The sequence below is a fragment of the Aythya ferina genome (assembly GCF_964211825.1).
Source record: "Aythya ferina genome assembly, chromosome: 1".
Taxonomy (NCBI): Eukaryota; Metazoa; Chordata; class Aves; order Anseriformes; family Anatidae; genus Aythya; species Aythya ferina.
The window spans coordinates 146674129-146687491 of record NC_140296.1 but is presented as its reverse complement, the minus strand read 5'-3'; the positions used below and the strand labels follow the sequence as shown (position 1 = coordinate 146687491).

Genomic DNA, 13363 nt, shown 5'->3' with positions numbered 1-13363 from the left:
GGGTGGGCTGGCAGCTCCACAGAAGAGCCTGGTGCGGTGGATGGTTTTCTTTTTTAGTTTATAAACCACGGTGGGCACACAGGGCTTTGGTGAACGCTGCAAGTAATCACAGCTCCTTTCCAGTGGTGCTGGCTGGATTTTGGAGCTGGTGGGTAGCGAGCCTGCAGTGCGGACTCACCCTTTGTTCCACACCGAGCTCACCCACCAGCGAGGACCAGGACAGAGGCGCAGGTCTCTGCTGGCCACCGGGGCACCAAAGCTGACTGACCGTGGCCAGGGCAGCTGTAACACCGCTCTCCTCTGTGGGCTCTGCTCGTAGAAAAGCTCGGAGCCCCACGGCAGCGGGTGGAGGCATTCGCTGGGCTTCTTTCCTCTCCCAGAGCAGTTTCAGGAGGCTCGTAGCATTCACTCTCTGTGCACCCGCAGGCAATGGGTGGCCGTGGCAGGAGGGTGCTGGGGTGCTCGGGAGCACGGGGAGGGGGATGCCCCACCAGCAGCTCACGGGAGGGGAGGTGGGACACGGCAGGGGGCGGGGGAACACGGCCGTGCCCCGGGGCTGGGTCCCTGCGCTATAAAAGTGACTCCAGCAACCGTGTTGGGGAAGAGCAGCAGCCCCGACCTCTGCTCCTGCCTCCCGCAGCCTCACACAGCTGCCAGGCCCCAAGGATGAAGGTCCAGGCGCTGACAGCTTTGGCCCTGCTGCTGGCACAGCTCTCCTTGGCCCCAGCACAGGCTGAGGCACGGGGAGGGAGCCTGCAGAGGCAACCCGGAGGCTGGGGGCCCTCAGAAGCCCCCCACCCAGCTGGATCTGGTGGGGACACCCTGCTTGGACAGGGCGCGGAGGGCAGCCACCCCCTGGCAGGAGCAGGGGAGGTGCTGGCTGAGCCCCCCCAAACCCCCAGGGCCCCCAGCGAGGCCAGGGGCAGCGGGCAGCAGGGCCCCCCCAGCCAGCTCCGCAGGCACCCGCCGCAGCCCTCCCGCAGCAGGAGCCTGGGGCTGAGCCTCCACCTGAAGGGCCACGGCCAGTTCAACGCCGACACGGTAAGTGCCTCTCCGGCGCGAGGAGCATTAACGGGGTTGAGCCCTTCCCCAGGCTGTCGGCTTTGGGATGAAGACCAAAGTGGGCACGGCCTCCACCTCCCTGCCTCCCCTGCAGCACTCCTGCCACGGCATCCAGCGCCGGCCCTGCCAGAAGCCCTCGGACTGCGGCGGCTGCCTGGGGCTGTACACCTGCAAGCTGCCCGCAGGCACCTGCGGCCTGAAGGCCGTCTCCTGGCAGAGAGGTAGGAGGCAGCGTGCCCGTGGCACCTTGCACAGGCTCTGTGGGGCCCTGAGGCTGCAGCCAGCCCCGCTGCTCTCCGGGGTTTGTCTTCGCAGGTGGGTTCCTGCGCAGCATCCAGAGCGCCGGGCGGCACGCCGGCACCCTGCTCCCCGAGCCACGCGGCTCGAAGTGAAGCTGGAGAGGCCGTCCTGCAGCTGAGACCGACGTTTCCTGCCTGCATTTCCTTTTAAATCCTTAATTATACAGCTGTAAATGTTTCTGTTGCTGTGCTTTTCATGCTGTTTGGTTTTTAACACCCCTGGATGCCGTACGCTGGGTAGGTGTGAGCCCCACTCTCCTTAGAGCTGCTAACAAAATACTGAGTGGCTGCAGAGCAGCCCCCAAAAGGCACAAACGTGGCTGTTTTATGACTCGATTTATTCTGGGCTGCTAGGATATTGCAGGAAAAGCTGCCGGTGTTTGAGCCGGGTCACACAAATTTGAGTCCAAGCAGCCTGCTTGCATCGGGCACCCTGGGAAGCCTCCCAGCTCCCTGCTGTGGTGCCCGTGGAGCAGGGCAAAGTCCCACGGTACTGAAACATTGCGTGGGAAGGGGCACGCGGAGCTCCTGGGCCTGGTGATGGGACCACATCTGCTTCGAGAGGCCTGAACTGAGCCAAAAGCTCAGCTTAACTTACTGCTGTGTGGAGCTTTACGGGCACCCCGGCAGGGGTGGGTGCTCTTCAGCTTTGCAAAACCCCATTTTGCTCTCATTAAAAGAAAAAAACATCTTTTAAAAAGAGAACAGGGACACAGCAGGTGACCAACCTCACACCACACCGCGGGTTCCCTTGCTGGCACTGCACACGCTGCTGATTTTCTCTGCTTGGTGCTCTGGCCTCCTCCACTGTGCATCGGGCTCACGTGCTGCTTGCCCTCCACCTCCTGCTGCAGAGCACCTGCCCCACTTCCTAACACTGCTGGAGATGTCACCAGCAGCAGGCAGCGCCTCAGCTGATGGCAGCAAGACGCAGAGGTGGGAGAGGAGAACCTGTGTGACCTGAAGGGGGTCTCCAGAGCGAGACCCCAAGGGTGAGCTCCCCTTTGGGCTCCTTCTGCAAGCAGCCTGGGCCAGGGGACAAGGCCACTGCTCGGGGCGCGGGCTCAGCCGCCTGATGTCTCCTCCAGCCCACGCTCCGTGCCAGGCAGGCAGGTGGGCAGAGGCAGCTCTCCCCCCAAAGACACCCCAGGGGCTGCATGCCTTTTACACCACTGGTTTTTAATTACATTGCATAAGGAAAGGCCTCTCCTCGCCAGGACCCCCTGGCGCAGCCAGCCCGGTGGCTGGCTGGACGATCGAGTCCTCAGTAGGTTTAGTGGTTCCCCCTCAGCCCTTCCGCTTGCTCCGAAGCTCCTCCTGGTCAGCCCACATCAGCCCCGCGGTCCTCAGAGTCCTCGCTTTGCAGAGACCCACGGCCACACTCCTCTGTTCCTCCCCTCCTCGGTGCCGGAGCTCTGCCAGCTCAGCCTCGCGGAGTCCCACTGCGGCCTCCTGCAGCACCAGGCGGAGAGGAGGCAGGGCAAGAGGCATCGGTTAATACTCGTCCTAACCCCGATATAAATAGAAAAAAAATACAACAGAACCAAAAATTTGACTAGCTAAGAGATCCGATCCGCTGGGATGTCTGCAACGTGCTAGCGCAGAGTTCAGAGAGTGCTTGGTCCAGTGCATGGTACTGTGGATATCCAGAGACCTGTCCCGGCAGCCCCGCAGCCATCGGATCCTCCCGTGGCACCGCACGTCTGCGCGCGCATCCCGGCCGCGGTCAGCTCGCCCGAGGCTGCTGGCCCCCGGGAACAGGCGGGACGGGGGCGTTGGTACGTCTGATCGGGTGCTGAACGGTAAGGCCATTCTCTCCTGCGGAGCGAGGACGTGCTTCGCGGTTACTTTTTGTGGAGGAATTTCATTTTGCTACCTGCAGAGAAGGAGAAAGGAGAATGGGCTTTCCACACTGACAGGCGTCCCTCTGTTATCTCCTCAGACCCATCTGTGTCCTTTAGGAGGCACGGCTCGTGGCCCAAACTTTGCTTCCCCACGAGCCTCCAGATAAGAGGCAGACGGGGAGGCAGAGCCAACACGGTGCCAGAGCAGGGTTACGTGGCCAGGCACCACTCAAGGCTAGCACGCTGCTCTGCAGGAAGCCCCACTCAGTCACTAGCTGAGTCCTGCCACCCTTCAGCAGCTTCTCTGCTGCCAAATCTCGAGGCAACGAGAGTCCCGAGCTTTCTGAGCAGCCGGTGGTTTTGCCGGTCCCTTACCTAGTCCCTTCAGGAACCTATTGACTCCACTCTGCTCCCCACTGGGAAGTGTTTCCAGGTACTCCTGAGCCCGTACCTCAAACAGACCTGCAGGAAGAAAGAGGTCAACAACCCTTACTTTGCATCCCTATAAATAAAAGTTAGAATGTGCATCTGCCAACGTGCTGTTACAGCCTACCAATGAACTTGCACATGAGAGGGGAACCACCCAACCTCCTCCACCTGCTGAGCCCAGATCTGGGACAGGAGCTTTGGTCCGTGTCTGCAGGGTTCCCAGCAAATCGGCCCTGCTACCACCTCCTCCCCACCACTGCAGGGCTGGCTGATCTTTTGTGCCTCACACAAGGAGACAAAACCTCTGCTCACTCTGCTACAAACATGGCAGAGTGCAGAAGGTGAGATCATCTGTGGAGCTGTCATGCTCCACATTTTACCACACTGCAAGAACTCTTTTACTCAGCCACGTGTTTAAGTGCCCGTTGCTCTTTAGTGCTTTGGAGGAAACTGCTAAGCTAGCACTGAGCAGCAGCATGGATGAGAAACTTTAGCTGTCAGTAGAGTCCTAGGGACAGTGGGGTAAGCCACATAAAAAACCCTATTCTCCAGCAGCTGATTCCTCTGCATGATGCAAACTCTACGTCTCAGCACCCTCCTGTGCGGGGAAGACAAGGAAACAGAGACAAAAAATTGCTGAGCAACTTCCTGAAGGCCGCACAAGGCTGTCAGAAGATTCAAACCATCAGCCTGCACCAGTGCTTCCCTGCCACCTCCCTTGCAATGTCTCTGCACAGGCACTGAGCCTCCTGCTGGAGGCCACACTGCTGGAGAAGGAGCTGGTGGCATCTCCCGTCTCCTGGGAGCAACAGCAGGGCTTCCAGGACCGCAGAGCCCCTCACCTCTGACCCCCTGCTTCCGCAGCTCCCGCTCCTGGATGAAGCCCCCGAACATCTGCGTCTCCATGAAGACCTCCAGGAAGCGGCGGAGGCTCTTGGAGGAGACGGCCTTGCGGAAGGCCTCGCGCTGCAGCGTCCGCTCCTCGCGCTCAGCGGGGGTCAGGAAGAGGGAGTAGTGGCCCACGATCTCCACGAAGAAACGGACAAAGGCCTCGGACACCACCTCGTTCAGCGGGCTGGTCTCTGAGGAGAAGACAAAGAGGCAGCAGTGAGGACAGCGCTGTAAGGGCGTGCTAGGAAAAAACGTGTTCTCCTTTACACATCTGTACACACGGGGCCGTACCACTCCTGGGTACAAACTATGCTTTTTTTTTTCTTTTTCCAAGGCAAAGGACTGGGCTGCTGCTACTTTGAAAGTCACCCAGCTTTGTCTTGGCTCCTCTGCAACCAGGCTATGCCCACACTGCCCCCCAGGAGCTGTCAGAGCCCAGCCACTTGCAGCTGCTGCCCCTGGGACTAGCTGGGTGTCCACTGGAGGAGCCTGCATCCTTCACGCCATCAAGAGCAGGGAGCCTGCGTAAACCCACCAGAAAGGATTACAGTTGTTCCCTGGAGCCATAAGGGAAGGAAGGACAAAGCCGTGAAGGGGATAAGTAATGTTTCTCTTCACACAAAGAGAAATGGTTGTCACTGCAATGGAATAGTTAATAAAGCTTCAAGGACAATTCTGACCTAACTCTAATTTCTGTGGTGCTTAATTCAATATGAACCTAGTTCTCCTCTAAGAAGGGACAGGAGGCAAAAGGGGCAGGAGGAGACACAGTTTTAAGCTGAGCAGCACTGCGCTTTACCCTGCTTGCCATTCACGGCGCCCTCCTCCTTGTCACTCGCCAGCTCGTTCCTCTGCTCCAAGATGTGCTCTAGGGCGGCCTGCAGCTTCCTGGGCAGGATGGAGTCCTCATCTTCCATCTGCAAAACACAGCCAGCCACCTCCTCAGCGCCCAGGACCGCAGTTCAGATCCTATCCAGCCCCTGACACGGCAGGGGGAGCACTAGGAAGGAGCGGTGGGGAGAGAGAGAGGGAAAGAAAACTCCTGACACACTTGGCACCTTCCCAGCACCTCCCAGCCAGGGCTGTCAAGAAGCATGAGAGGAAAGAGAAAGGCGGGGGGGGGGGTGTCTCCCTTCCCAAATGCTGCCCTGTTCTGGGAGAATTTCAGGTGCCTGAGCCCAGCGGCTACCTGGCAGGGCTCGCATTTGGCCACCTGGTCTGTGTGTGAGCGCTCCCACCGCCACAAACAGGGCTGAGGCGAACAATGCTGGCTCGCAGCCAGGCAGGCGCCACCGCTCGTGTTCTGGAGGCTCCACCACAGCCGGGAACTGCCTGCGAGCGTGTGGGAGCCCTCAGCAGCCCCGGCTGAGATGACACAACGCAGCTTGGGCCTCCAGAGGAGCGGCGTGAGGCGCAGCGTTTGGCCCCGCTGCCTGCTAACAGGACGCAAACGCTGGCGAGCCAGAAATGTGTTAAATGTGCTCCTCGCCCACAGCACCCCAGGCACAGGACAGAGCCACGCAGCCAGCACTGCTCAGCCACCTGCAAAAGTAGCTTCTAGGCCAGGAGCATGTTCTTTCATCTGGCCTCTCCCCTTAAATACCTGGCTCCTCCCCTTCGTGACAGAGGGAAGCAAAAAATCAGCAGGCAATCTTGTCTGCACAGCTAGACTGGAGTGGAGCAAGAAATCACAACCTCCTAGGCCAGGCAGCAGGGCAAAGAAATCATCGAGACCCCTGCTCAGGGCAGGGTGTGTGAGAGGAGAGCCACAGCTGCTCCCCATGACTGCTCAGCTGAGGCTTTTCAGCTCTGCCCTCAGTCTTACAGGGTACCCCGAAGGGGTACTCAGTGTTGAAGTACTCAATGCTGTGTCTCCCCCTCATTAAAAAAAGAGAGAAAGGGGACAGCAGGCGCAGGGTAGGGAACAGTTCTGCTCACCTGCCTCAGAAACCGGTTATTCACCAGGTCAACGACGAGGACCTGAGAGCGAGAGAGCAAGATGAAAAGGGTTATTTCCACCATCGGGGTTTATCCTGGTCCACAGCCGCTCTGGAGGAAGCGCTGGAGGCCTGGCCCTGCTCCTCCCAACCACCGCGGCAGCTGGAGGAGGCCCCCGCGTGAGCCAAGAGCGGAGCCTTGTTGCGGCTTTCTCACGACTTCGCCACAAACCACAGAGCAGCCTGGACAAGCAGAGGCTGTTTTCCTGGCCCAGCCTGCCGTTCCTTGCTGCCTCAGCTCTGCCAGTTCTGGCATCCCAAAGTCACTCCTGCAGACTCTGCACTCAGCCCCGAGGCAACATCACCCAGGGACCAAGAGAAACTTGAGGAAAATCAGCTCCCAGCAGCAGCAGCCCTGCTGTGGGAGATCCCAGCTCCCTGTTCCCAGGCTCTGGAGAAGGCAGAGCCCAAAACTCTGCCACGATGGGCCCTGAGGGTCTTTCTTCTGGCTGCAGGAGCCAGAGCACGAGCTCTCAGTCTCTTCACACCCCCAGCCACCAAGCGGCGGCTGGCAGCTTTCTGTGGTGACACCCAGCCTTGCCTTACAGCAGCAGGGGCAAATGTGGCTCTCGGTAGCAGCCTTCCTAGGGCAGAAGTCAGCTCAGCCTGCTGGAAGAAACGCTGTGAAGGGCATGGCTCACCTCCTCCACCGGGAGCTCCTTCAGGCGGGGCAGGGAGCTGGAGAGCAGGCCGATGAGGAAGGGGGTGGGCGAGCACACGATGTCGATCATGGACGGCGGCAGCACGGGGATGTAGGTGTGCTGCCAGGTGAAGGGGTACAGGAGGGCCACCGTGGCGTGGCAGCACTTGGAGAGCGTGCTGGAAGATAAACCAAGGGAAATCTCTTCCAGTTGTTCCATCACCGAGCTCTGTTCCTAAATTTCTGCCCCTGTTCTTCCCACGGGAAAGCCCCAGGTTTCACAGAATCACAGAATTTCTAGGTTGGAAGAGACCTCAAGATCATCGAGTCCAACCTCTGACCTAACGCTAGCAGTCCCCACTAAACCATATCCCTAAGCTCTACATCTAAATGTCTTTTAAAGACTTCCAGGGATGGTGACTCCACCACTTCCCTGGGCAGCCTGTTCCAATGTCTAACAACCCTTTCGGTAAAGAACAGGGCCTGTACTGTGCAGGAGAGCCACGGAAAGCTCTTAGAGCATCCTTCTCCCTTCCCTGCATTCACTCCTGCTGCTGCTCCCCAGCTGCACCTGCCCTCACCACCCAGCCCTTGCTGAAAGCTGCCCAGCACGGCTGCCTACACCCCACATGTGCAAGGCAGGTGATGAATCAGAGAGAAACAGAACGAATGTAATGAGATAAGAAACCACAGAGCTAGTAATAAATGGTAACTTTTACAAAAAAAAAAACACACACAAAAAAACACAACAAAAACCACACCATAAACCCAAACCCAACTCCCACAGAAGAAGTGTGGGACCAACATCAGAGCAAATTTCTTCACTTGTAACTTTCATTTAGTAGATGTACCTTCCTGGAAGTGCAGCCCAAGATAATGACATCCTTTAAAAACTGCCTTCTTCCAGGTGGCTCCACTCGCACACCCACAAATTTCAGGCCATGCTAGCAGGTGCAAAAGCAGGGCTTTTTCCTCCTCCATTACTGCCGAGCGTGTTTTCCACTCCTCAGTTTTAAAAGCTGCAGGAACTCCCCCTGCTTTCCCCACCTAGCACCATGGCACTGTTGCCACCACTGGAGGTTCCTCCTAAAGGTGAGGAACCGACTTAATAGATGGCACACAAAAGCCAGCGGAGGGGTCTTTGTGGCTCCAGACAGCTCCATGGAAGAGCAGCGAGCTGCTGAAGGAGGTGGTTATTTATGGCACGGTGAGATGTTAGGGCTTGCTCTCCCCCAGCCCTGCTCTCCAGTCGCAGTGAGCACACACGGTACGTGAGAGCTTAAGTGGGAGGAAAGATGGCTGAGGTCCAGTTAGTGGAAGTCAGAGAGCTGTTTAAGTCTCAAATTATATGCTCCATGCCGTGGGAAGCAAAAGCAGATAGCTTCCCCTTCTACCTTTCCATCTGTGAATGCCTCCTCACCTCCAGGAAAAATCCTACTGATCTCTGCTCTGAAACACTTCCCCCCGTGGAAGGAATTTCTGGAGAGTAAGGCTGTTGGGGCTGAGGTCTGTGAGCCTCCCTTGAAGGCAGAGCAGTTTTCAGAGAGGGACACAGATGAGGTATCGTTGAAACATCTCTTCTGTGTGTGATTCTGCCTGATGTCCCCTGCAGACAGCCTCAGGAGTTGCAGCTTGCAGTGATGTAAGAGCCCTGTCCTGAATCAGACAAGGTTACTGAGCCATGCAAGGGAATCCAGTCTGATGAATTCCTTCTGTGCCACCCGTGTAACTGTGCGCTCTGCAGCCAGCAGCAGCAGCGGACACTGAGCTTCAGGGCTCTTACACCAAAAGGGCAAGTGATGCCTTTGGCCAGCTACAGCCAGCGTCCCTACTGAAAATCCTGAAATCCCAGGACATATGCACTACAGCCACCACGCTGACTGCTGTCATATGAATTAACACTGCCCCAGGGTGCTGTGTTTGGCTTGCTGTGCTCCAGGTGCCACCAGAAATTAAGAGGTCTACCTGTGTGCTTGCAGGATGCTCTGGGGGCTGCCATGCACTAATACCAGGCCACAAGTTCACTGTGAGTTGTTCATATGGGAGGCAGACACTGTTTTTAAGACTTTTGATTTCAACAGCAAATCCTTAAAATACTTTTAAGTCTCTAAAGCACGCTTTCAAGATCCTGAGCACATCCTCATGGGTTCACTCAGCCTCCTGAAGAGAGATCATGGCTGAGCTGTACACCTGATGCTCGAGACAATGACTCCTATAGTATGGGGGCTAAAAAGCACCAAAGCACACAAAGAACCACGTCATGTTCTCTCCCTAAAGGGCTGATTTGGGTATTGGCTGATGTACAGACCTCCCTGGCTGGGCACTCCCTTGATCAGATGGAAGATAGCGTACCTATTTGTTTGCTTAAACAATAGCCTTTCCCCCACACGGCACCCTACACAAAGCATGTTTGCAAAAGCAAACGCAGCTGCTGCTTTTGGTAGCACCTTGCACAGAGGGGGTCAACGCAGAATCCGAACAAACCAGCTGCAGCTAGGTAGAAACTCTTCTTCTTGGGGAAAACCTGCTCCAAGACTAGCTTGACTTGCTCTAACAGACACTGACAATTTGCAACAGCTTCAGAGGAAGGATGCTGGGTGCTCAGTTTGGTTATTTTCTTCCCAGGCTTCAGCCTGACTGCAGGTTCTCCAGCTGTCTGCTTCGAAGGCGAGAGCGTATGCTAAAAAACCCACCAGACTGAATCTTTCTTTGGCTTTGGGATACTTGAAAGATTTCTGAAAAATATTATTGAATCAAGCAGCCTTCTGGAGCTTACTGTCAGTAAGCCCTTTGTTCCCTGCACCCACCAAAATGCTGAAAATACGTTAAATTGCAAAATGCCAGCATGGCTTGATTGCCACTTTTTTTTTTTTTTTTTTTTTTTAATAAGCTCTGCTACAGCAGGATTTATTTTACAAACACCTTTGGGTTTCTGACACTGCCTAACATCTGGATTTACTTATGTTGCATCACGGATTTGGTTTACAGCATTTAACAGGCGCGGGGAGCTTCCAGGCTCTGCACTGTGACATGGCACCCCCTGCCTGGATGCTGCCAGGCTCCACCAGCGGAGGGAGGCGGGCTGGTGCACGTGAAGAAGCAAGCATTAAGGGCATCTGAAGAAACCGTGCTATTAGTTGATGTACATACCTCCTCCTTGGGTTTCTTCTCCCCAACCACAACACGAAACCAAGAAACCTGTGAGGCTGAATGCACAGGCACAGCTCAGGCCGCTTCTGCGGCGCACAGAAAGGGCTGCTCTTAGTGATTAATTATCTTCTCCTGGGATGACCACATTGGAAGTGTCCACTCTCCTTCAGATCTGCCTTTGATAACAATGAGCACTCTGTGCTGTTGACACAGCTGTGGTTTCTGGCGGGGCAGACGCAATTGCTCGAGTAGGTCAGCCCCACAACAGGCTTTTGAGGAGAGCTGGAAAAATGGTGCCTTGATTTTAAGCCCGTGTACATCTCCCAGTTTAAAAAGCCCTCTGAATCGGACACGTCTCACTCGGGCCAGCAAAAGCTACCTGGCACTAGGCACCCAGGGAAATCGGGATGCTTTTATTTGGAAGATGCCTTCTAAAACATTGGCCTTGGATGCCTCGAGCTGCGTGCCAGGTGGTTTCAGTGAGAAACGAACGGAGCTGCAGCGCCTTCCCTGTGCCACTGCCTCCACTGCCCCAGGACTAATTCACAGTCTGGGAGTGAGTTAAGGTGGGGAAGACTGCAGAGACCTACACAGTTTTCACCAAGTCATCCTCCTGGCTTGCGAGGGAACGTATACTCCAGTTCCCATAGCGACAGAGAGAAACCAACAGCTAATAAACCCAATTCTTTCCTTTTCCGCTGCCAAGCTTTGGATTGACGGGTCTTTAAAAAACACTCAGTGTTCATTCTAAAGATGGAAAAGACAGTATTTCACTTGCTGTACACTTGTTAGATGCATTTTTTTTTTGGCTCAGCTTGAAAACATTTCACAGTTCACACAGCACTTGGCAAAAGACCTTTCATCTTTCTTTCCCAGGGCCTGACTTTACAGCAATGAAGAGACAAAAATAAATGGCATACATCATTGTATCCATCACTTGCACCCATACGTACCTTACACATGTGCACAGATAGTTAGTGATACTGCCTGCACGAAGAACTGCAAATGACATTTATCATGCATCTTTCATCGTGTCACCTGCCCTCTCCCCACTAATCCACCTCGGCTGGATGATTTCTAGCATTCCAAACCTCTGAGTAGTTTAGCACAGCTGCTTTTATCGTTTTTTCCTTCTCTTAAGCTACTGCCAAAAAATGTTTCTTTTCTTTCCCCCGAAACCAGCATTTTCACCCTCGAAGTCAATACCATTTAGTATTCATTGAGTTCAGCGTGTTCCTGTCCCAGGAAAAGCACCATTTGGACAGAAGGCCTTGTACCTACAATACCATCGGCATCCAGAACATGGAATCTCTACCAACACATACAAGAGGTTGTAGACCTCTCGTTTATAAAAGGCTCACCAATCCAGTGCACTCAAGTCATTGGACTGGATTAAAAATAAAAGTTTACTTCATTTTGAGGGTTATTCCCTTCGTTTTCTGTTTTTCATGCCTTTTCAGTCCTTTGGGGTCGTTTTGAAGTTTTTTCTCTACAACAAGGAGAACCAGAGAAAATTCATATATTGTTGGAGGAAAATAAAATGAAGACTCTCCTGAAACTGCTTGACACTAGGAGCAAGGTCTTCTCACATACATCAAATGCTGAAAGCCTTGTAGACAGCTGGCAAGTCTAAAATAAATATTTGAATCTGAGTCCCGTGGTCTAACAGACCCTGGATCTTTAAAACATGAGTTGTTTTTTTTTTTTCTTCACAGAAGAAAGTAGTTTATGTTATATATAGCAAATTCTAAAAAGTATGATCCTACAGCTCTCTTTTCTCTTTGACAGGCCTGGCCAGTTTGATTCATTCCTAAAGATTCTGGATGTATTGACAGAAGATACAGGGGAAAAAAAAAAAAAAAAAGTATCAACCCATGGAAGTGCTCTGAATTAGAGATATTCTGCAACACAGCATGCTCGGAATACACAGTGGTGTGCTGTCATAAAAAGATTTGATAGGAAAAGATCTGGTAAGTAAAGGTTCGTTCTGAAGAGATGCCTTGAAAATACAAAAACAGCCCCAAACCCTACCACCCATTCTCACCACCCAGCCTCACGTAGAGATTAATATGTCAACTGTGTCCTTAACAGATTTTCCCAAAATGTAAAATTTGTTCTATAGCAGGGAAGGAAAACCTTTGAAAACAAAGCTTGTCATCATAAATTATCACATAAATCATGTATGTAGAAATACAGAGTTTGGGATGCATTCTCTGCAAGTCTGACTGCTTTGCATTTCAAGTGTGGCTTAAACATCCAGAACACTACACATCTATGTGTATAATGTATCACTGACTACAAAGAAGCAAATCTCCCCTCCCTGACCCAAGGCAAATGCCAAAAATTGCAAGCAGCCAGCGCTGCCTGGATCCTACAGCTTCCCTCTCCCCAGCTTTCCTATTCCTATGATAAGACTGCCTCAGCTCTGCCCTCAAGAGCCCTGGAGCCCTGCAGGATGAATTTTTCCCTTAGCTTTCCCGTGGAAGGGGCCTCCCCATCTTTTGGCCCTGCACTCAGCCCCAGGACTGCAGCCCGCTGGCTGGGAGTTGTGAAAACAGACAGCTCAGGGGCACCGTACGCTCCTGAAACCTGAGCGTGCTCCTCGGTGTCATTACTCATCCAGGCAGCTTTTCCTTCCCCAGCCCTGGCGAGCTCTCCTCCTTAAATCCTCAAGTGCTTCAAGGGCTGGAGAGCGGCCAGCCACCAGCTGCAGGAGATCTTAAAGAAACCTGGGCCCGTTTTTCTAACTTTGGAGAGCAAATTTAAAAAAAAAAAAAAAAAGAAAAAGAAAAAAGAAAAAAGCAAATTGAGCAAATTTAAAAATAGAAGGGGGAAGTCCTCTGTCCCCGTCCCCCTCACTGCATCCTTTACTTTCCTCCTCCACAAGTCTTTAGGAAAGAACCGATATTAAAATTCAAGCTCAAGTTTTAAAGATTTAAGAAACAAATGCTGTGACATCAGGGAACAATCCAGAAGGGACAGCTACCTCTGCCTGAGGTCTCACCTTTAGAACATCAGCACAGCTCTGTGCAGCACACCATAGACCAAGAG

At 53.8% G+C, this 13363-nt stretch overlaps 2 protein-coding genes across 5 annotated transcripts in view; one reads left to right on the top strand and one right to left on the bottom strand.

Annotated features, from left to right (window-relative positions):
- The first annotated feature begins 115 nt into the window (after positions 1-115).
- LOC311439582 (uncharacterized protein) lies at positions 116-1543 on the top strand. 3 transcript variants are annotated; one of them, XM_084525472.1, is made up of 3 exons: positions 116-1041; positions 1157-1283; positions 1378-1543. In XM_084525472.1, the coding sequence occupies exons 1-3, from the start codon at positions 430-432 to the stop codon at positions 1452-1454; spliced, it is 816 nt and encodes a 271-aa protein (XP_084381598.1). In that variant the 5' UTR covers positions 116-429; the 3' UTR covers positions 1455-1543. The 3 variants fall into 3 exon arrangements, with proteins under 3 accessions (XP_084381598.1, XP_084381597.1, XP_084381596.1); XM_084525471.1 differs by having other exon boundaries at positions 1157-1543; XM_084525470.1 differs by having other exon boundaries at positions 116-1283.
- A 980-nt stretch (positions 1544-2523) lies between these two features.
- The window catches only part of DENND2A (DENN domain containing 2A), a 51982-nt gene continuing 41142 nt past the window's right edge, over positions 2524-13363 (bottom strand). For both annotated transcript variants that reach the window (XM_084524946.1, XM_084524947.1), the window contains exons 15-20: positions 7164-7341; positions 6464-6505; positions 5325-5442; positions 4477-4716; positions 3581-3667; positions 2524-3237 (exon numbers count right to left, since the gene is read on the bottom strand). In XM_084524946.1, coding sequence (XP_084381072.1) covers positions 3206-3237; positions 3581-3667; positions 4477-4716; positions 5325-5442; positions 6464-6505; positions 7164-7341 — 697 coding nt within the window. In that variant the 3' untranslated portion in view covers positions 2524-3205. The remainder of the gene's footprint in view (positions 3238-3580; positions 3668-4476; positions 4717-5324; positions 5443-6463; positions 6506-7163; positions 7342-13363) is intronic.